Genomic DNA, 24374 nt, shown 5'->3' on the forward strand with positions numbered 1-24374 from the left:
ACTTCAGCCCAGCGGACAGTGAGCGGGACCTCACCAGCATGATAACATTATTGAGAAGACCTAACATTATTGTTTAGCATGTGAGTAAGACAGTTTAAAAGTCCTGGATAGATAATTCACCTTTACAACTGAATACATGACACGTAGATCTGTCCCTGTTGGTCTCTTTATTTCTAACTTTATAGAGTGCACTCAGACCATGATTATTGATAGAGGTTGTGAATTTGATGGCTGTAAGTCATTTAAGGTCAGTAAATTTGTCCAAGTTGCCCCCAGTATTTATAACTTTTAAGAATAGACTCAGAACATCTATATACCATCTAATATACGCCGTATATGAAAATATGCCATCTACTGGCTGTCACTGCGCTCCTTAAGAGGGGGTGCTTTTCACAGCCGGGGTGCATTTTTCGGAACCACAGCGCCCTCTACAGCTGAGCCAAAACCACTCGCCAACACCACACAAGGTTTTTCCTCCTGCAGAATAAATTTGCCTGAGGAAATTTACTTTTTGTGTGAATATGTAGAAAAAATTGATAGGTGTAGGAAAGATGTACATTTGTAAAAAAAAAAAAAAAAAAAAAAAAAAAAAAAAAGAAATAAGAAGTGGTTGTTGACTCCAGCTGTCGTTTGGGTGATTTCACAAAAAAAAAAAAAAAAAAATATATATATATATATATATATATATATATATATATATATATATATATATATATATACATATATATATATATATATATATATATATATGGACAGGTCCCCAGTCTATCACAGTCTCTTTCACTTTCACGTACCCTTAGATTTGAAAGAGAATTTCCTTTCTTTTGCACATGGCCATCTATGTTATAGTGTAGAACAACAAGCTTAGCATTTATAATACTGTATTACCTGCTTGAATGTAACGAAAGACCACTTTAGCCATAATGCACTCTGAGTTGCCACATAAACAATTTGCAGAAAAAAACTGCAGACAGCATCATTTAATCATTTATTGACACTTACTTTTTTCCATCATGGTTTCTCTTGATATCAATAGTATTTACCATAAAGTTTCTTTTTCACTTAAATTACACAGATAATGTTTTACTCACATAGACATTTATTGTTTCCTTTTCTTATTGCAAAAACAAGAGTAGCCAGAATGAGTCAGGTATTGCTGCAATTCGCCATACAAACCTTTTCTTCCTCTGATAATGAAGTTCAAAAATAACTTTATTGGCAAAAGGAAATCACACCATAAGCCTCTCCATCTCTCTCTCTCTCCATCTTTCTCTCTCTCTCTCTCTACTCAGAGAGAGACCGAGGGCAGAATAAGGCTAAGGCTAGGAGCCTAAACACAGCTAACATGAAGTACCTGCCCAAAATATAGGAATCTAACATTTATTTCCCAAACGTGAATAATGACGATGACTAAATGGCAATTACCACTTTATGAACATATCAATGACAACATGAACATAGTTCTGGTGCTACTTGACTGACTGACTTAGTATGGGTGACAGTAGTTTGAGAAGCTTGACTTATTGTTCCGTCCTATAATTCTCAATGACTGATCAATCTTCCTAAACCAAACACATACAGATTTTTGTTTCGACTACTGTGTTAGGCCACTTTATAGCTCCAGGTTGCCTCTTTCTCTGATCGGTGAGGTGAGGAGAGAGCAGGTCCCAGCACACACTAGAATACATATGATGCACACATCAACAGAAAGTCAAGCACAAATCCTGGAATAATGTCTCACTCACAAAACATGAACTTGAAGATTACTTCCTGCAACAAAAAGAGCACGATGGTGGAAGCGGACACCAAGCCGGCTTCTGCTTTAAGTAATGGCATTGATAATGTCCCTCTGATTTTCTCTCAGACACACTTCTCACACTGGAAAGAAAATGCAACTCAGTAATTCAAATAAAAAAAGAGCCTGTTGAACAGGTCATCTAGCTTTAATCCTTTGATACCTGGTGTTGTACCCTGTTCCCTAAGCAGAAATTCCCATTGTAAAAAGGCCCTTTAATATGAAGGGTGGGTCCCTGTGCCAAGCTACCCCTCAGCCTCTCGCCATACCTCCCTCAATCGCTTAGAGGACCTGAACTCCTCATGGAAGAACAGAAAAGTCTGTCAGCTGGCATGCACCCAGTTAACACGACTCCAGACAACATGTCACAACATGTCACAATGATAACAAGTCACTCTGATAAAAATTGCTCATTGCATTGCAATATTCAGACAAAGATAAGACATTAGAGCTCATTGCTTCTCAATGAAACGGCACAGTGTACATCTTGCTCAGAAGGGGGTGTTAATTTCAAGCTGTCAGGCAAGATAGGTCTGCTTCTGCTCATCTAGTTTTAGATGCTTCCCCACCTGCTCTGCCTGTTGTCAGTGTGTCTGGGTCACTTGCCAAATACACCCTTCTTCAGTTCCCTTCATGGATGAGTTTATTAACATCTTCTACCTACAAAAATATTTTTTTTTAATGTATTTTCTATTTTGCTTGTTTTTTGTTGTTTTTGTTCGTTGTGGATTAAAAACACAAACCAACAGTCCAAACCAAATAAAACAAAGTGCTCACCAGTCTTTGTAAAAGAAAACAAATCATGGTGCATTTCATGGCTTTCAGTTGTAAGACAGGAAGTATCGTTGCCTTGAGCTGGACGTCACGGCTCCCGCTCCGGGCGGCTCCCCTTGGCTTCTGGCGCGGTTGTCACTCCAGCTCAAGATAATTTCTCCGAGAATGTATTTGGCTTTCATCTTCCTCTATTTAATTTGTTCCCTTTCACTATTATGGTCTGCCAGTTACCAGATGTGCCTTCTGTAATTGACTCAAATAACCTTTGGATGTCAGAGAGGTGAGGAGTAGGAGGACTGTGCAGGAATGAAAGGAGTCAACCCAAAGTTGCAAAAGCCTGTCCCTGCAGAGCCTTATTGTAAAGATGCATGCAGGAACAACATAAATACACCAGAACACCGGGTCACATGTAGGTCATACCAGCCCATCTACGCAGTAAATCAGTCTGAGAATGAAACCGGGGAGATGTGAGGATGTCAACATATCTCTTAACACAATAAGAAGAGAGATTTTGCCAAATATCACCTATGCTCTCTTCAGTAGCACTGAATTACTTCCTTTACTTACAATCTAAGCTAAAAGTAATGATCACGTATTCAATACAGCAGTACAGTATGTACCAATATGACTTTTGCTGCTCCTCCCATCTCCTTTCTCCTTTGACTGTTATGGAGGTTGGCATATGTGCCCTGTAGTGGTATTCGTCTGTACAGTTTATTTTAAAACACAGATTTGCTCAGGCCTTCGCGCGTACGCATGGCGCCTGTGGTCAATCTGCCCACTGACCCGTGCCAGCCGTCCTCTCACCTCACCTTCTCCGGAAATGACGTGGGGCTGCAACTCCCCCCCCTCATCACTTATTGGCTCTCCTAACTGACCCATCAGACATGCTCAGATGTGAGTGGCACCTGCCTGTCAGCCAAAGTCACGTTGCATCTAGCGAAGACCTAGTGTCACAAATTGGAGAGCCGCCGGCCTCCGAAGCAGGACATGTACAGTACCGTGGAGGCCGCCACAGCTACTTGTGGCGCATACAGCAAAGACCGATGGAAGCAGCTACGCTACTGACATAACACTATTGTCTTGATTGTTGAGGTGCATAGGATGAGAAGAACACGCTTAGCCGTGATGACAGAGGAAATCAGACCTGGCCCAGAATCATAATGTTACACTATGCATGTTTTGAAGTTTCTAGAAAGACTTGCATGTGTTTCTTTTCTATGTTAAGGTGGCAACCGTTGGGCCACAGTGCAAGGGAGGGGCCAGGAGTGTTAAGAAATGTAAAAGGGAGTTCGATGCATAATTAGTAATATCTCTCAGCTCATTCCATCTGTATGTCACTCAGAAGTTTTTGGAAAAAGGAGAAGAGTGAATAGAGAGTTTCAGGTAAAGGGAGGAAGAGAGACATAACAGTTCCACTCCTTTCCATTGCTCCCTTCCCTTGCTTTTTTTTTTAAAAATCAGTCACACATTTAAATTATTGGATTTCTTTTTTTCTCCCACTCATCAATTGCTGTTTGTCGATCATTTTTGTAGCTTCACAGTGTGCTTTTGGAGTAGATGTTCCTGACTGGCTGAAGTCTCATGGTGATGTGTCAGTAAGGAGAGAAGAGGATCGGCCCATGGGTGGTGCGGATGGGCCCGGGGGCAGGTCTCAGGATAGCATGGCTGAGAGGTGGGCCTTGCAAGAGGTGATGGTGTGGGTGATGCGCGGGAGCAGGTGCACGGAGACCCAGGGGATTTGAAGATGCTGCAGCAGCCATTGCCATTACAGCCAAGGGGCTGGGCAGCAGCCCTGCACCCAAAGCTTTGGTGAGATCCTTGGAGAAGGTCAAAGAAGACTAAAATAGAAAGGAAAGCAGAAAGACAAGAAGGTGAGACTTAAAATGACTAGCTCCAAATTACCAAAATATGAAACAGAAACAAATAAAGACTTTCAAAAGACTCCTTTGATCTGTCATAATGTAGAGGTTTCTGTTCAAATAAACTATTATATTCAGAAATAGGACAATGCCACAAACAGAAAACAAATGTCTGGCTCTAATAGGGCTCAAATGAACTCCAAAGCTTTGCAGACTTCATGATCTCAAGTGTCACTGTCCATCTGATCTGTGTATCTCAGGTTTACTGACAGTGTCAGCCAAAATTCAGTGGCGTAACTTAAAAGGTTACCGTCAGATCAGCTCCTCTGTGCTTCTTGTGTCTGCTGAGGAGGGGGTTCGGCTTTCCTGCCATACCATCCCGATGCCTTCGACTTGATATGTGCTTGGAAATAGAAAACAAGTTCAGTTTTCAGTAAACGTATTTCTTATTGCATAAACTCACTTTTTCCCCTGAGTGGATGACAAATAATTGCCAGTACAAAGATGAAAAAAGAGGTGGAAATGCAAGGTTCTGTCTTCCTTAATGTAATATAAAACTTCAGCTGGAGTCTATCCCAGCTGTCTTCAGGTGAGAGGCGTGTACACTGTGATTAGGTCCATTCAGTTGATCTAAACTGTTTTTGATGTTGTGTTGTGGTAGGACATCCTTCTTCTTCCTACCTGTTTGAGTTGCAGTTCTGAGTTGACCCGCACATTGCAGATTTCACAGTGGAAGGTTCTTTCCTGAGTGTTGGGGTCCACTGGCCCCCCTCCCTGCTCTCCATTGGGCTTGGGGCCCAGGCGAGGATATGCCTTGATGGGGCCCAGCCCGCTTCGTGCCTCTAGGATTGTTTTGTGTTTCGTACCTGGATGCAAGGATACACACATGGAAGCAAAGATCTCCGATTAGCAATGCCATTAAGAAGGGTGAAATTATAACTTTAGAAGCTAATGGAGGATAATTTCATAATACAATGGAGATGGAGTCCTATTTATAACAAATGAGACGTACAGCTTCCACCTGTCCGGAGTAAAATGAGATTGAACAGCATTTCTCTGTAGATTAGATTAGTGGTGTAGACTAGATTAGATTAGTAGTGACAAACGTCATAATATGAAACAAAATAGTACGCCCCTCTGTCTGCATTATTTAATAAATAAGCAGAAAATATGGAACATGTTTTCATACAAAATAGTTGTTGAAGCTGTAGAGTTTAGCTTCAACCACAAGATGGCAGTACACCGACGGTCGGTGATGATGGACGAACTCAAAACAAACCTCTATGTCAGTCTCCTAGAAGCTGATTGACAACGTTGAGTAGGATAAGGCCATGAACTTCTCTACTACTCTATGTCCTGTCTACTACAAGTCGTGGATACCAATGAAAGAACTCTTATTTTTATAGTCAGTAATTGTGACCAAAAATGTGAATGTTTGGACATGTTGGCGCGTTTTTACCTGTAATTCGCTGGGGACAACACCACTCTGCATTTTTGACTGTTTGACTGAATAGTTCTGCAGTTATGTAAGACTTGTACAAGATGAAAATAACCTTTTGTTGTGCTGGTAACCAATGAAGATATCAGTGATCTGAATCTCAATGTGGTGCATGCCATTTAGTACTTAACATCATGTTTCTCTGGCTGAGCAACCACTGCCAGACATACTGCTGGGAAATTAAATGGGCCATATCTTATATCAGAGGGTGTGTAACACTAGAAAAAAGCAATCAATTCATGTCTTGGATATAAAGTAATTTAAAGTACAAATAGTCTGTTCTTTTAATAGTTTAATCCCCCCATCATAATTGCAAAAAGAACAATTCACTTTTCTACACCTGAAACCAATGTCCTGTATTTTATAAACCCCATATATAAATGGTTGCTTTCCCAAAAAAAAGTCTGCACAAGAAAAAAAAAATGTTACTTCACACACTGCATATTATCAAGTGAGAATAATCACCCATTTTGCCCTCGGTTGGAAAAGTTCCCCTCCACAATTCCAACAAAAAGCATCCTACTGTCATTGGCTCTGACTTTCAGATATAATTTGGGGGAAATCTTTAAAATCCCCATGAACAGAGCTAAGGTTACCGAGGAGGGTGAAGTCATTGGTGTGGGGTGGATCGTGGGGAGTGTGGAGGCTTCACAGGAGAGAAACTCACTGGACTGACAGGTTTTGCTCGTGGCCAAAAATGTGCTCTTTGTTCTATTTTGGTCTGATAATGGATGAAGGCCCAGTTCGTCTTTGTAAGTTTGACTCACTGTGTAAACAACACACGAGTAGTCTGCATACACTCGAGCACACAGACCCTGAGTTGGCAGGATGCTAAATGTTGAAATAAAATTACTTTTACTCAAAATGTTCCTTCTTTTTTTGTGCATGTTGTTGCCAGATTACTCTTTGCCACGCACACAGTCCATGTCTTGGTATCTGCATGACATATGCTTCTATTTTTGAACCTACAAATTCACAGTTTTGATTTTTCAGATGAGTGAGGGTGATTGTTTCCAGATTGCTTTTCCTTTCCTTTCAGCTGTTTCAACTTCTACTCATCCAAGACTTGAACCTTTGAGCCAATAGCTGACAGAAGCCTGTGACCAAGGATCATGCTTAGAAGCTTTTTAACTATGTTATTATGTTTATCACGTGCATGCACATGATAAACAAACAGTGTGCATGCAGGAAGATATAAAAATAACTCATTTAAACAATTAATTACAGCAGAAGGGGGAGGGTTCAAAAGCTTTTAGAGATAAATGTACTCATAACAGTAGTAGTGATTGTGCTATTATTGACTATTCAACATTAAGAAGTCATTTTTGGCTGCGTTGATGTCTGACTGACCTATAGGGCAAATTACTCAAGACATGATACGTCACATTGCTTCATTATTGTAAGCTGTTTCTCCTTTTAGATTTCAATTTGTGCAGCGTATGCATGTGTAGCAGAATGAATAGTCTTCGAATTCCCACAGGACAGACTAGAAGTCCAGCAGATAAGAACGGTCTGCTGGGGAGATCACGGTCACACAAAGGTCTATAGTCAAGTGAAAAACATAGAGCACATTTTTTACTTTCTCTTTAGTTTCAATACTCTATGAATCAGGAAGTCACAGCATATTTTATTTACAAAACAATAAGCCAGAAGCAGTACCATACGTTCCATAATTCTATAGTCTGAAGAACCGCTTTTAGCAGAAATAACTTTAGCTAACTGACATGTAAAGCCTTGTTTCAGAGAACCGCGCTGCAAATGTCGAATCAAATCTTATTTCTCTGGTCTTGGAGGGACATTAAACAGTTATGTGCTCTGTGAAAGAGAAAAGTGGGCTTGGGTGTTAGCGATATGAGTGAGCGCGCACGCAATGGTTAGGTATTTTGAAATACTGTAGCTCTTGAAACCAGGAGAGCAGTGCTTGGTTACAAAGGCCAGGCATGTCAGCATCAAACAGATCACTTATCTGCAGATCAGTGTTCTTTTTACCTCCTTCTACTGAGGTGCATCCAACTTGAAACTCTGACTAGAGGCCTTTTTAATCAAAGTCTACAGACGGGTGCAGGTCCAAGAATGCAGTCAGGATTGAGCATATGTTTTATGTTTGGCTGCATGTGAAACTGTGAGGAGACCAAAGTGAGACAAAAAACACATTTTGTATGGTGTAAGGGGCCACAGCAATATAATTACAGATCTTTGACTGAGCGCTGTGGTTTGCAAAGACCTCCATGTTAAATTGTCAAATGCTGAAGCAGAAATAAACATATTTACGGGTTAATGGCTAACTGTCATCACTTTGCAGCCTTGTAATTTCCTAGGGCTTCACCCTCCAGGCTACCCCTTCAGACTGACTAACTGACTAACGCCGCTAAGACCCAGATGGGACACGTTCACCTACTGTAGCATCAGGTCATCGTGGGACCCGTTTGATCGGAATTCTATCAGTCTTCCTTTAAGTCCTCCAACATTACTGACTTCAAATGGTTTTTCAGTCGCAACATTAGGAATGAGGATGGATTGACAGATACAATCAGAATTGATGTAAGGTAATGTTATTTAGTATCTTAGGTCATCATGAGGTAACTGAAGCTAAAATAGCTAACTTATGGTAACTGAGCCATGATGGGTGTGTTGCAGGCGCCCTCCAGGCTTCCTCCTTCCGCCTATTTGCCCATTTTGGATCCACGGGCCAACGTTTGTCCAGTACGTTTTTTACAGTCTGACATATACTTGTATTTGGTTGTGTGTAATACTGTAATACCCCACCCTACAAGCATAAACACACTCACACATTCAGAATATCACACATGTGTAATATGACATTAATCTGAAGTTTAGATTAATTTCTTTCAAAATCTATTTTCCTTTTTTTCTTCCAAAGCAGCACATTTCTTTTTATGATGAATCATTTTAAAATGTTATAAATAAATAACAAAATAAATCATTTTTGATTCCATTCTAAAAAGTTACAAAACCACTTAAAGCATCTGGATGAGCCTATCTTGGCACAACTCCTGAACACACAGGATGTGATATGTGGCTTACATTTCCAACATAAACAGTGTGGTTTGAGTAAACAGAGAGGAATTCAACCACAGCTGAAAAGGTGGGAGAAACTCTCACAAACACAAGATCCAAGGAGAATTACCTCACAGTAAATTCCACATAGTTTGAGCAAATTTGTGGAAAGTTGCAGGATTTTCAGAGAGTGAGCGCTCACGGTTTACACACCTTTATTGTGGGCCTCAAGCTGTGACAAGGAGTTGACAGCCACCTTGCACAGTGAGCAGTACAGCAGCTTCTTGGCCTTATCGTCCTCTGTCTCTGGGTTGGACGGGCTGCTAGAGGCCGGTGTGCCAACACCTCCTGAAATTGGGGGTCCGGACGCGGGCTGTTCTGAGGCGGTAGCGCTGCTGCTGCCTCCACCTGGAGAGGAGGAGGCCGTGGGGATCAGGGGAGTGGTGGGCGTTGGAAGCAGAGGGCAGGCCGATGGGGAGTCCATGGGTGGAGTGGGTGGGGTCGGTAGTGAGGGAAGGGGCCCGGGGGCCAGTAGGGACCCGTTTAACTGGGACAAAGGTTGCGTTTCATCTGAAAAGTGAACAAAAACAAAACAAAACTTAGACAGAAATTTGAGAAAACTTGAAGACTGAATGAAAGAACATTTTTACAAGAACAGTTTAAGAAGTGAAAAAGCTATTTGCTTTATTGTTGACGTAATTTAAACAGTGAAGTAAAGTTCCCTTAGGAAATACAATTTTTTTCAATGTCAAACCACATTGTTAACCACTCCCAGCTCAATGTGGAAAGCCTGGTCTGCTCCATAGATCAGACAAACATCAGACAAACCTACATAAAGCGCTCACACTTAGAGGAGCTTTTTATCTTCTCCACAGGGGTCATAATTGGTACAAAAAAAGGGGGGCTTTTAATCTACATTACATGTAAGACGTAAACACAGCCGTGCATGGGAAGGGAGTGGCATGTGCTTTATATATTTGAAGGCTTCATCTTATACTGATGTGGTCACGTTGTATTGAAATGTTTCCAAAAAGAGAAATAGGAAACAGGCTTCAGCATGTTTTTAACCCCTGTCTTCACACCTGTTGTTTTTGGCAGTGGTTGAGGCAGTAATGTCCAGGCAGTTCATGATGACCAAAAAAGTTTTAATTCCGCAAGCTTTGCCCTCACTCTCAAGTTTCTGTGTCTTATTGTTGTATGTGCTGGAATATATTATCGTTACTGGTTCCGATTTCCTCCCATTACATGATTGTATATTTTCAGACACGTTTGTGGTCAGCCACTCCCACGTGCAAGGCCTTTCATACTCACTAAATAGTAAGCGTTGGCTGAAATAAGACATACTAAATTTAGTAGGGTTATTAAGAATTCCCCTATAAGTTTGGAAAGGTTTGTCTTACTCTAAACTCCCCAGGATACAGTGCCAAATGCAGACGGCAAAAAAAAAGAGGGCCCGCTGAACTGTGGTACAGTATTCTCACAAGTAAACAAATGTTGACACTTGCTGCTTAATTTCCTTTTAAATATTCCCACGTGCATTGTCATCTAACTGCAATATATTTTTATTTTCGTTCAGCACTGAGTCTAACTGTATGCTACTGTGTGTATTTTGGACCGGTTTCCTCTTTGCATCATCTCCGATGAAGATGCCATTGTGAGTGCTTTCCATTCCACTGCTTTCCACGATCAAAATTCCTTTTCTTTGCATATTGGAAGTTTCCAGCTCCAAAGCTGCTGGCTCAGTAGAGCATTTGTCAGACAGATGTTGAGTTAAAAAGAATTTTTAAAACAAAAAGACTTCATACCCTGGCTCTACCTGGCATTGAGAAGACAATTAAGCGGTCCTGAATCAAAGGACTGTTTGAGGTTGCATGCACGATGGAGAAGTTTATACGTCAAAATATGCCGATTTCATCAGAGGACTGATTGAGCTGATTAAGATGAACGCATAGCAAAATGATTAAAAAGCAGAGCACTTTATTTTTACGAGCTTTACCCATACAAAAGTATGTACATGCCTGCAATTTCATTAAAAAGTGAGGTTATAAACCATGCATCCACTGCTTCAACACATGGTTTGGATTACAATCAAATAGGGGAGGGCAGAGCAGGGAATGACAATGTGCAGATATGAGAACTTGAATAATAGTTACACCTCACACAGTGAATGGATCATTTCAGGACCTCGATGTTTCATAAAACAAGTTCATCTTGAGGCCAACTCTTCCAGGCCTCCATTGGCACAGTAATTTGCAATCTGTCTAAAGTAGGAAAAAAAAAAACTGATTTCTTTTCCATCATATAACGTGACTTAAATGAAAAACATGTACATTTCCAATGACTCTGAGCAGCAGGGGCGAAGTGCTTTTTCTGTTGCCTCAAGAATCCCACTGCGAGTGTTACTTGACCCTTTCAAAACTCTGAATTTGCTTTTAGTCTAATTAATCATTGAGAATGTTGCGAAATGACCTTCTTCTCTGCTAGCTGACCTAAGAAGCCAAATAGAAGAAGGTATTATTCATGGGGAGAGGTCAGCAAGAGGAGCTAACGCAGTCCAGATGCTTTACACCATAGTCTGGTGTGTCTGCACTGTCTTAATCCATTTCAGGAAATTAAAGCGCACTGTATAGTATCCACTCCATGGCTGCACGTTTTGTTGTTCCAACTACAGGATTTAAGAACTGGATTGCTGCAATTCTTCTTCTTTAAGCATTACAGTTTTTGTATTTCGTAATGGCTTATTAGAAAAACAAAAAGGATGATGAGTTTATAGTTACCTGTAATCAAATATTAAGAAGACTTAAAGTCAAAACAAGAGTATGTTTTTTCTTTGTTATGTAGAATATGAGGTTGAAAGAAAAGAATCCCGTTAGTACGGATCACCATCCAACGATGCATATGCTGTTCATTTTAGATGTCAAATGAAAGTTATGCAAGTTAAGTCAGATAAATTCTTCAATGTGGCAGGTTCACTCTGTCTGCCACTAATCCCCCCCCCCTAAATGATTAAAGAGCTACGAAACCCAATACTGTTCTTACATTCATAATACATTTGGGTGCCCTTTTTCCCAGTCTGGACTATACCAGAACACCCACTCACACACACACACACACACACACACTCATAGGCAGGTATCATATGTTCATATGGGCTCTGTTGTTTCAGGTAGAATAAACTGAAAGAGGGACAAAAACCTGGCAAATACCCTGAAAATGTAAACCTAGGGATCATCAATAGACGCAGCACGAAAGTACAGTCATCTCTGTGTAACTCAATACCACAGTCAGTGTATAGCCATGCAACCCAAGCTCTCACATGAAAGTCATCTGTTTAATTGACCTTGGGTGTGTGCTGGCCTGTAAGTGTCTGCGTGGACTACAGAGTGCTATAATATGAGAGTGGTTTTAACAAGGCCCTTCATTAAAGTAGGAGTGTCAGACAACATAGGGATAAAGAGCAAGGGAAGGACAGAGCGAAGAGCAGTTTCTTTCCAATATAACAGCTGCTGCTCCGTCTACCACGGGCTTAGCCAAACCCTCATCTCACCAGTCCAAATTCCCCAAAGCCAAGGACCTCCTCTTGATGCAACGCTAACCACTAACCCTTTGAGGGGTGTAACACTTACAACCTGCTCTGGGAGCCGTATGGTTGTAGAGGCTACAGAGTTCAATTTATTATAGCATACCCTTCACATTGTCATCATGTCAGACTGCGTTTGATATTCTAATGAGAGATGATAGACCACACAAAGTCAAGGTCATAAGGGCAATGATATGCTGCACTGTCACAGTATTAAGGCTTCATTTCTCAGAGGACGGCAACGGTGCATAAAATCAGAGATCAACAAACCAGTCACAGGAAAAACCATCCAAGCATCAACAATTGTGTGTTGTTTTCATTGTGGGAATCTCATACCATCATCTCTGTGCTTTGCATGGGCCTGACCACACTGCTGGTCTCTGTTTACATCAAATATAAGAAAATGTATATTTGTCATGTTCCTAGTGAATGCCCCAGAGTGAGCCGCGTTAGCCCCATAAACCAACCCCATTGTTTGTCTCCCAGACGACGATATTCCAGTGGAGGAAATGCACAGCTGCACGCTCCCGGAGATCTGTCCCCCCTACGCTGGCCCTGAGGATCATGCTGAGGACACAAATGCATACATACACACACACATGGGAGCATGAACTCTGCAAAATGAGGAAGAGGCAAAGTTCCAGGGTCACGAGAAAGAGGCTTGGATGGAAAAAGGCATTCTTTCATATGCTTCTACTTTCAGATCTCTATCATGGTAGGCGGACTTGTTTTGGCTCCTCGTGTTCTTCAAGTTTGTGTCAGGAAGTCTCCCTAACGTGGAAATGACATCTGGCATAGATTCTCTGATCTCTCCAAGATGTAAGACATTAAAAATCACTGTCTTCATTTTTTCTGGTGTAAAAACAAAAGCTAGTTTTTTTTTTGTTTTTCTTTTCTTAAGTTTTATCTTTTCAGTTGGGTTGTTTGCGCCATGCCCTCCCATCAATAAGGTGGAATCTGTCTGGTAACCATTTGGAAATGTCACCAAAACATGGCCGTTATATTAAACTTCTGGTGTTTGATTCAGGGGCGACACAGAGTGAATGGAAAATGCTGTGTGGGGAAAGGAGAAGGGCAGATGCACTTAGTGCCCAAACTAAGAGGATGAACCAGACTGAGACCACTAAAGAACCGCTGGCTCAGATTCAGGTCTATCAGACTCTTCCCCAGTGGTGTCATCTTTATTTTTTCTCAATTAGTCTTAGTACTTATTAACACCATGTGGAGACTCAGGCAAAGTGGTCTATTCTGATTCTGTGGAAACTTGTGTGGCAACTTCCACTAGGTCACCTCAACACAGTCACACACACACACACACACACACACACATACACACACACACACACACACACACACACACACACACACACACACACACACACACACACACACACACACACACACACACACACACACACACACACACGCACACACATGCAAAGATGCCAAGAGACTGTTCTATTGCAGTGCCATGTTCTGTGCCAACTCACCTGCTCACAGTCTAAATGAACAAACAAAGATCCAGCTTAATCCTACTTGATCGTAATGGTTATTGAATTATTGGAAAGAGTTCAGGTTTCATATCAGCCGGTTCTCCCTCAGTCATTCCATCACCAAGTTTGTTTTTGTTAGTTTTAAATCAACATTTTGTAGTACTCTCTTAATTTAGCAGCGATAACTGGAGCATTTCATTGACATTGAGGTTCAGTTTAATGTCATAATATAACTTAATGTGTCTGGTAAAGCGTAAAAAGGAATTGAATTGCATACCAATGGTTTCCTCAATATCAGAATTTCAACCTAAGCCATCATTGCTTTTAGTTTTACCAGAGTTTTACTTAAAAGACTGCCAAAAATATCAGTGTATAAGTTGTGGTTAGCTGCCCATGTTCTTAATCAAAAGCTTATTTTTTTTCCCCATAAAACTGCGCAGCACTATCATCACCAATCTCTGTACTTCATTGGAAAGCATTCCTACAGCCGTATTAGACCACACAGAGAGCATTTTTTTCTCATAGCGGGTGTTGTTCTTACAAGAACACGACTGCACTGCGGCGCCCCTGTCATTAGAAGCCATTGTCATTCTTGTACATGTTCCATTTTATTTTCCAGCAAAAGTATAAACATCTGAACATCCTGTGTGGGTTGAGGTGATTATTTTGTACAAGGCAACTCACACAAACACTTTCACAGAAATGTGTGCTCTCTCACCCGCTCTGCTGGGCTCACTGTCTGGAGCGTTGCCAGGGGCTCCAGGTGGAGACGGGGATGAGGTGGGGGGGAGGGCGTGAAGCTTGTCCCTCTCCTGAGGGCGACTCTTGGAGGTCTCAATGCCTTTGACTCTCCTGGCATGTCGGTTCCCTTTGTAATGGGCCTCTGCCTGGCTCTGAGGAACGACGTAGTGAAGAGAAAAAAAGCTTATTGTGTAATTATACACCATGGCCAGCAGGTAGACTACAGCTGGGACACCTGCACATGCATTCATGCCATCATGATAGTACATTGTTCAATCTCTTCTGGGTATTGAAATCTTGACAGTCAGCCATCGTGGGAGATGGATTACAAGGAAAAGATGAAAAAAGCAATGCAATGATGCTGCGAGACATTTAAGAACTGACCCTTTCTTTCAGTGATCAAAGCTTTAACACAGAGTTAACTCTAAAATGATTAGAATACAGTAATTTTGTATTTATTTGTATGACATATACAACACTGTATGTTGAGGTATTATGGTACCAGTGTTAAAGATTAATGTCAGCTGTTTCGGTTGGTAATTTTGTTTTAGTCTGTAACTCAGATGATACCATGTAGAAAAGACCAGGCCAATAATATCTCACAGTAAAAATACAACATGTACTTTTTCAGTCTAGTTTTTTAGCTAAGCAAGATCCTCCTGCATTCCAGTAGAGAACAAAATGGTGCTGAAATCTATTACAGAAGCTAGTGAGGCTAATCCCCCCGATGACAGGATGGCTACTAACTAATGTGTTTGTTCAGAGTCATTGTCAGGAGACTGCTGGTTCCTCAGGGGTGTCTCTCTCTAACTCCCATGTCTCTCATAGAGGCATGTGACTGAGGGGCAACCTGGGGGATGAGATATAAGGCTGCTATACTGGGCTGTCGCCAATGGTCTTTGTAGCACATTGACTGTAAAACAAACACACACACTACTCTATCTCTAAGAGCACAGATGCTCCTTGTGGACATGGACTCATGTCAGGGCTACACTTGACTCCGAAAGTATGTTGAAAGAGTTGATGCGCCAAGAGATGCACTGTCAGTCAACTAGTAGGACCAAGGGGAGCAATATTGTAAATATTTATTTGTTTAAGTGGCTGGATTAAAGCTAGTTGAAAGGGAGAGAATATGCCTTGATGAGCGGCTGACAGCTGCCATGGGTGCTGAAAGGTTTGGACATTTTGACTGACATCCCACTGATCAAAGGCTCAACTGTAGAGATAGTCTGGCTTGAAAAAGCAAGCGGGGGGTAATGAGTAATGTTACTGAGCCCAGTTGTTTATTCTTGATTTATATGTGTTTGTGTGATGGTATCTAAGACGTGAGTTGGCATGGTGAACTTTAAGCATCCGCTGTAGTAAATCAGTGTATCATATTTTTCTTATAAATCATGTTTGCCGTCAAATGGGATTTTAAGGAGCTGCTGCCGCAAAGCCAGCAGATCAAAGCAGGGACACCTGCAGTGGAAAAAACAAGGACTGGGGACTGCTGAGTGAGAAAGAGGAAATCTAGGGAGATAGAAGGGCTATGTGGTGATGTACCGTAAAGTCTCCACGGAAGGTCTTTGAAACCTATGAAGAGGAGGAGCGTGACAAAAGATGACGCAGACATGGTGCACAACCAGAGACTGCAAGTCAAGGAAAGCGTGAGACCCAGAATTATGTAAATGTGGCAAAAAGAAAGGAAAAGATCAACCACATCAGTCTGCATCATATGTTTCTGAGGGTTCAAAACTGCACAAAATGACTATCTTTCTGAAGAATGCAGTGTTAAAGCATTGCTGTTTTGGTGTGGGAGCTTCAGGTGAGACAAGGAGGGAGAAAAAAATGGACGGGGAAAAGTGAACAACCGGCGAGCAGAGGGAAAAGGGCTAAGAGAAGGAGGAGAGTCGCTGTGAGCGAGCAAGGGCAGAAAAATACGAGATGTATATCAGCCTATTTCTGCTGCAGCAGTTGTGACGTCAGCCAATGCAGCTACCCGGAGCCTGTGATGTCACTAATGCAGTATGCCTCCAAGGTTATTCTGCATTAACCACCATTTAGCACCTTGCACCACCACCTTGCAAAGAAAACAGTGTACAAACTGTTCCTTGCCCTCTGCTCCTGCCCTTCCTCTCCAAGTCCCCTCTCTACCAGTTTCCCAGGATGCACTGGGGCTGTCAGAGCCAGACACTAATCCATGTCCTTGACAAATGCATCTTATAATAAGTAGTGGCAGGCAATTTTAGGCATTTCCACACTGTAAATAATGCAGCGTGAGAGAGGGGGACAGAAAGATGGGGAGGAGGTTGCCGAGGAAGAAACAGGCAGGGAAAAGGAAAGGCACAATAAAGAAAAGGGCAGACGGGGAAAAAGGGATTGTGGTAAAACTGATGTGTGAAATATGGGGGGTGCAGGGTAGGAGCAAGAAAGCAAAGGTGTTTTTTTTCTTATTTTTTTGAAGACTAATGGACTTGGCAATGATACTAGCTAGCCATAGATGGGAGAAAAGAACAGAATGTCAACATCAAGGCCAGAGGATGAATTTGTAAATGAAGCAGCAAATGCAAAGTTCTCAGTTGTGCTGTTTTTTCTATTATTTGTATGCATGAAAAAAGTAATAAAGTCATCTTTGCCAAAAAAGAAAAGCAAGAGTGTGAAATCGTTTAGCCAGTGAGAAATATGAGAAAACGGTCAATAAGAAAGACAGAAAAGTTGTGCTTCTGCATGAGTGGATGATACACAACTACAGGTTTGAACACTCAAATGATCGTTAATGAAATAGTCAACGTCATAAATATTTTACTAAACTCGATGTCTTTTGTTAAATATATGTTTGTTTTTTGGATTTGGAAAAATCCTACATATCTATTAATTTCCTTATCCATTTTTTGGGTGGACTGTAACAGAAGGGTGCTGCAAATGTCACTGAGAGTGGAAGTCTCACTGCCTGTCAGCCAGAAAACTGTTGAAGTTTCTCTATTTTCTATGTGCCTTTTATTACATTTTGTTGTGAGACGTTTTACTGACAAACACACAGAGAGACTTCATTTATAATGATAGAGGGATGTAAACTTTGAAAAATGTGGTTCCACGAGGGCAGCCAACTCCGCATGAAACTTATACTGTACAAATGGCATTTTTCTCTATTTTCCCATTCTTGCTATTATTTTATTTCATTTTTTTTTTCATTAGTGTTTGATCTTCCACTTTAACATTTACAAGGTATCGACGAGAAGGGACATATTTTCTTTTTTGTTTGAACAAAACAACAACTTGAAACGGCCGGGCCCTGGAGGAAACTCTGTTACTTCTGAAGGGATTGAGATGACTAAAAGCCAAACTCTCAAATGGAGGCCATCCTAATCAGAGGCTTTAGTGAGTTTATGCCAGTCACACTTCGAATAGAAATAAGAGGTGAGCGAGCTTCTTTATTTTGGCAAATTTTACTCAATTCTATTTTTTTTGTCTTAGAACTAGTAAATACTACAGATTAGTTACATAATAACAATGCAGTCCGCACAAAGCACTGGACTGAGAAGTATTAGTAGGAGTAATAATTTTGTTTCTTATTGTCAGCATTCAACATTAAATCAACAATGACACAAAGCTGTGCCTGTGACTGATGACTCTGACTACGTGGAATTCATTCACATAGGTTACACCTACATCTGCTATCTTTTATTCGGTTGTTCTGCTGCCCTCTGGGCAAATCGTTCAGTCTTAATCAGACTGTGACAAAAGGCCGTCTCCTCATGAGGCAACCTGGTCACAAAAAACATGAAACGAGCTTCTGAACACCATTTAATGTAATAGAGGAATGTAATATTAAAATAAAGCAAAGGCTCCTTGGAAAGTGGCAACCTAGCGAGGTGACAAGGCTGCTTCTGTTCAAAGGTTGCCGCAGGTTGTTTTTGTTTTGTTTTTTTAAATGAATTATGATTTGGTGTAATATCTCATAGGTCAATATTCATCTGATGTTGTATTTACCAAAAAACAAAGATATATGTTTAAGTTATGCTCATAATACTAAAACATTAGAATATTTGGTGTACTTCTTTCTTTTCTTTCTTTTTTGGGCCAGGGAATCAGTGCATCCTCACCATTTAAAAAACAAAAAAACTCAACTGCAATTAAAGCACTGTAAATTCAAATGTTTAAAGTTTTTAAATTCTTTGGCTAAGTTATGCTTGTTATTCAACAGCATGCAAACTAAATAGGCCAGCACTTGATCGCTCGCAGCCAGTTCAAAACATTTCATAGGTAAACATCTCTGACTATTTCCTGTTGCCTGTGAGGATACAAAGCAGAAAACGCTGCAAAGGGAAAATTATAGCCTTGCAGCTCCCTGACCACACAGAAACCATGATTGTAGATGTGCTGAGTATATATAGAACCGGTCCACTCCTTAATGTTGTGTATTGTGGATGGATGCACGCCCTGGCCCTGAATCCTGTACCACGGGAAATCAAGGCCAAATTATACACTGTACACATGACATGTAATGCTGACGTTGTCATGCGTCCATGCTATCCATCTACACTACAAAATAAGGAATAATTTGGCGTCCCTACTCATCAAATACTTCCATGGGATTTTTACTTCCATTCATGTCGTATTAGCCATGATTAAATAATATACACAATGGCAGTCGGTATGATCATCAAGTTTGAGTTTTAGAAATCAATACCAAATGGGAGAACAGGAACTGGTGAAAAATCGCGCACAGCGAAAACTGACTGTGTTTAGCGCTAAAGAGATTCTTACTCTGTGACGTGTTTATGCCAAAAGATCCAACATATTTACAGTCTAAGTCAAATGTACTTTTGTTTGTGCTGCAGCTCTACCAGTCTACACTATCTAGAAGCCAATAATCGAGGAGCTGAAAGAGCCAAAAAGTCGTTCTAAAAATGCACCACATCCTGTTCCACCATCCGTTTTGGGTAAATAAACCAGGTCAGCGAGCCCTTCAATATATTTCAAAGAGAAAAGTGCGTATAAAAACATTCCAGCACATTTAATATCATTGAGGAACAAAATGAGTTTTCATATTTGTTGAGTTTTCATATGTGCTGATGTGCGTTTCTGCTCCGATACCTCTGAGTTGAAGCGGATCTGGCAGACGTTGCAGGAGATGACCGGCCGCTTGGTCTTGACTAGAGGAACTCCAAATGTGTGGTTTATCACAGCCTTCTGTACTGGGTCCATCTGACAAAGGGAAACACAAAAAAAGAAAGAGGAGCAGGAAATATGTGAGCTATAACTTGTACTCTGCCAGTCGATAGGTCAGTCTATCATCACAATGTACTGTATGAAGTGAATGTATCGGGACCTCTTCCTCTGATGTTCGCCGTAGGTGTGGAGAAACCTCTTAACCAGCTTTTTCTGGTTAAGAGGCCAAGCTTTAAAGTCTATAATCACACTTGAGGCAAATAAAGCACTGACACACTCCTGTTTATAGCATCTTTCCAGAGTTTAGTGAATATCTTGGAGTATGTTCAGCAGCTGTGTTGACAGAATGTTGCTACAACTAAAAGTCAGGCGTCCTGTCACACAGGCTGCAGCATCCCGCGACCCCTGCGGTAATTGTTTCAGCTGGGTTGTCAATCATCTGTCTGGTGTTAAGCACCTTGTATAAATTTAACTAACTCACTTAGCAGCACCTCCGATGTGTCATTGTTTAAGCCCCTTCATATGAAGCTGTCCCAGACACAAAACACCCAGCCTGCATTGATCTAAAAGGTCTACGTTCCAATTAATTATCTCCGTTTGATGTTAAATTTATCCAGCCATCGCCGCTGGTTGATTTAAGCATTAGTTTGGTCTCAGAGGCTGAGGAAGATTTCCACCACAGACAACAGTCTATCACACTTGTATGCGGCTAAAACATGCAACATTTACAACAACCAGTGTCTGGGTGTAACAATAGAAACAGAATGAACTTGTAACTTGTACAACTAACGGTTTACATCCTCAGTGTTTTGAATTCATGAAGTCATCAACGAATGAATGTCCCGGAGGGTCTTCCAGGTCTAATGCAAACCTTATGGTGTAGAGGGCCTGACAAACTCTTAAGGAATCTGTTTAATTCGGCTAATTATCAAGGTTTCCTTCAAGGGTCTTAAACCGGGATTCACCCAGAACCTCAGTCTAATGTACAACTGATTCAATTTGACAGAGAAGAAAAGGAAATTAAATTAAGTTTTCAATATGTCAAAACGCAAATGAGTCAAATTTTGAAAAACTGGAAAAACAAACTTGTTTTTAGCAAAGGAAAGAGGAAAAGCCGGCAGACATTCGTCTGAGGAGCAGGACAGAACAGATTCACACCATCTGGAGGGAAAAGTGGGTGACAAGAGTTGGTAAGGAAGATGAAGATATAGAAGAAAGTAAAGGAGAAAAGGGGAAAACATACAGACAGAAAAGAAAACCTAGAGAGGCCCAGTCCGGACATCCTTACACAGAATATTCTTATTTCATTTGGATCGCTTCAACACAAGATCCACAATAATCCACCTATTCATATCAGCAGTCAAGTCGTTGATCAAACCCTTCGAGCGTCTGTCAAACGATGCCTCAGCTAAATGCTTTGGATGCCACGATGTGACCCCTTTATCCTCCCGAGAGTTTAATACGAGGCTGAGCAGGCCCGGTGTGGAGCGAGCATTACACATGAATCATGGGGCTTTTCTCTGGCCGCACAGTGCAACGAGCGTGGGTCAGCTATGATCCATCCAGCCAATTCAGCTGCTGAAAACACAGCTGCCATCGAGCCTTTTTGGAACACGGTTCACATGGCCTCTGAAGCTAATGCTCTCCAAAAACATGTTCTCATGAACTGGGAGTAGAGCACTGTGATGTAACTGCAGAGGGTTTTTTTCCTGAATCACACACACACACACACACACACACACACACACACACACACACACACACGCACGCACGCACGCACGCACGCACGCACGCACGCACGCACGCACGCACACACACACACACACACACGCACACACACAGTTTTGAATAATTCAGCGGTGTTTCAGGTTTGTTTTCACCAGTAATACAGTTCATTTTTTTTCAATTTGAGAAATGAAGGTAAAGCCAATTTATTAGTCGTTTTTTTTCTTTTTAATGAGATGAGGGCTCTGCCAGATATGAGCAAACCACAGAAGCCCCTGACTTCTCATCTACATTATCAACAACCCCAGAAGAGCGTCCGAGCGTCTCCCATGACTACACAATGAAATCACCTGACCAAAATACCGAACATAGAGCTCACTTTGCTTTCTTTCTCTTCCTCTTGCATGTTTGCTCCCTCACACTCAAATGTTGAGAGTGACTGTTTTCGCTCACTGAAGTGTGCTCTGCTCTTTACTCTCAGCAGAACCATTCTGGCAGCCACTGTAATTTGGCAGATAAAAGAAGCCTTTGAAGCACAACTTGTGCAGTACTTTTGAGCTGTGCCAGGGATAAGGAACAGTTGGAGTGAGAAATAAAGTGGTGACAAGCTCCAAGAATTTAAGTACTCACCCTCTTCTCCTCTGAATCTGTAGAGATTTGAAGCTGCATTTGTCCTCCCGTGTGTGTGCTGCTGGCAAAGGTGAGTGTTTGGGTCTCAGCGTGTGTGAGACTGAGAGTGTCTGGGACACCTTCCTCACTCATTCAGCCTACTTGTTTGTTAATGCTGAATGCAAAGACACTAAAAAAAAAGTAAAAAAGAAAAAAGACAGAACTTGTGCCTAGTGATGCATTGCTGGCTGAGATTTATTTATTTTTCTCTCCTTTCAGCACACCGGGTTTCTATTCAGCCTGCTGCAAGAGAAATATCTCCATCTTTTTAAATGCATGACCTAACAAGTGCCTGTTCTTTCGGTCACCCTCCTCCTCCTTCTCTGTCTCTCAACTACTTTTCCTCTCTCGGTCTCACGCTTCCCTGCATTTCCTTCTGAGCTTCCCAGTTTTCTCCTCCCCTCTTTCTCTCTCTCTCTCTCTCTCTCTCTCTCTCTCTCTCTCTCTCTCTCTCTCTCTCTCTCTCTCTCTCTCTACCCACTTCTTCATGCATACTCGATCTACCCAGATGCAACCAGGATTGTGTGTCCCCCAGCTGGATTCCCACTCTATTGCACGTTCACACAATGAAATATCACTCTAAGCTGCCGCAGGCTTTTCCATGCCCACCAGCTCAGTGGGCATTGTATTGCAGATGTGCACACATTATGTTAAGAACATGTAACATTTTGTTTGAGCAAAATGAAAAAATATAATAATGAAAAATATATATAATGAAACAATTCCATGAAATCAAATTGATAAAATCCATTAACTATATGAAAAAGCTGCCACACTGTAAGTGGATGGTGGAACGTAAATGTCCCGTCTGCAGTTGATGGCAGTGACAGCACTCTTAATTTGGAGAACAAGGGGGAGAATTTCTGAGGGGGAGCTACTGTAGGTTAGCAGCCACTCAGAATGGGGCCATAGGGGAGTTAATTTCATAACATATAAAACATCACAAATCTAACAAATGTCATGGTAGCTGAAGCAAATACTTGATTAAAATCCAAAGCACCACTTTTGCACTGAAAAAAGAGAAAGGAAGTAGAACATCTGTGTTGTAGCATGATCTGCAGTTTTTCTAACACAGAGTGTGTTGTAACACTGTGTCAAAACATGGGGCCATGTTACCCAAACTCAGTCTGTGTTATTGCTTCATATGTGAAATATAGTGTTTCCTTGAACACCAAGGAATGTATGAGGTCCTACTTGTTTTTGATGGTGAAACTTCTTTCCTCTCTTCCCTTCTCATTCATACTAGCTGTATGCCAGGATCCCCATTAGATCTGCCTTTGTCTCCCAGTGAGAGCACTGTCTGCTGCAGGGAACCCACCGGCTTCTCATAAATACTTCAAAACATTGCACCGAAAAATAAATAAAATATAGGTAGTAAAATATTGATGTTCTTTATGATTATTATTATTATTATTATTATTATTATTATTATCATTACTGTCACCACTGTTCTATTACATGCATAAAGATGTTTCCACCATGGTCACTGGTTTCGTTTGAGACATACAGTAATTGAACGGAAAGGTTGTTAAGACCCAACGATGAATTATATTTTAACTGTTAAGTCCAAATCCTTTTAAAATCAACAGGCATGATGGCCTCTCAAAATATTATGTGTGAATGAGGACCTTTTTCTTTAAAACTGAGTCCAAAATAATGTAGTGATAGTTTTCAGAGGTGACTCTGTCATTTATTAGACAGTTTTGTTTTGAATTAATTTAGAGTCGTTCAAAATTCTTCAAAATTCTCATTTTGTATCCTTTGCAGACTAACACCAGCACTGGCTGTTCAGCTCTGAAATACACGAGCATGTGTCTATATCAGGACTGCTGCAGATAAATAATTCAGCCTCGTCACTGTCTACAGGCACATTGAGTAAGACAAGCAGGTAAAGGACAAATCCCATTAGAGGACAATTAAAGCTGTATGTGGCTTTAGGAGAGGCCATTCGTGTGCTGGGGGGGGTTAATGATCCTGGGTGTGAGGTAGAGCCTCATCGTGCATATGCAAACTCAGAACATATGACTTATCACAAGATGAAAGAAAAACCTGCAATTGGCCCACA

At 41.2% G+C, this 24374-nt stretch overlaps 1 protein-coding gene across 4 annotated transcripts in view; it reads right to left on the bottom strand.

Annotated features, from left to right (window-relative positions):
- Positions 1–975: 975 nt before the first annotated feature.
- znf385a (zinc finger protein 385A) overlaps positions 976–24374 on the bottom strand; it is a 70948-nt gene continuing 47549 nt past the window's right edge. For 3 of the 4 annotated variants that reach the window (XM_061736168.1, XM_061736170.1, XM_061736172.1), the window contains exons 3-8: positions 19841–19951; positions 14739–14913; positions 9161–9517; positions 5113–5297; positions 4742–4834; positions 976–4410 (exon numbers count right to left, since the gene is read on the bottom strand). In XM_061736168.1, coding sequence (XP_061592152.1) covers positions 4165–4410; positions 4742–4834; positions 5113–5297; positions 9161–9517; positions 14739–14913; positions 19841–19951 — 1167 coding nt within the window. In that variant the 3' untranslated portion in view covers positions 976–4164. Of the gene's footprint in view, positions 4411–4741; positions 4835–5112; positions 5298–9160; positions 9518–14738; positions 14914–19840; positions 19952–22270; positions 22607–24374 lie in introns of those variants that run through there. The other variant, XM_061736171.1, reaches the window with a different exon arrangement.

Source organism: Cololabis saira, chromosome 12 (genome assembly GCF_033807715.1).
Source record: "Cololabis saira isolate AMF1-May2022 chromosome 12, fColSai1.1, whole genome shotgun sequence".
In the NCBI taxonomy this organism is placed as follows: domain Eukaryota; kingdom Metazoa; phylum Chordata; class Actinopteri; order Beloniformes; family Belonidae; genus Cololabis; species Cololabis saira.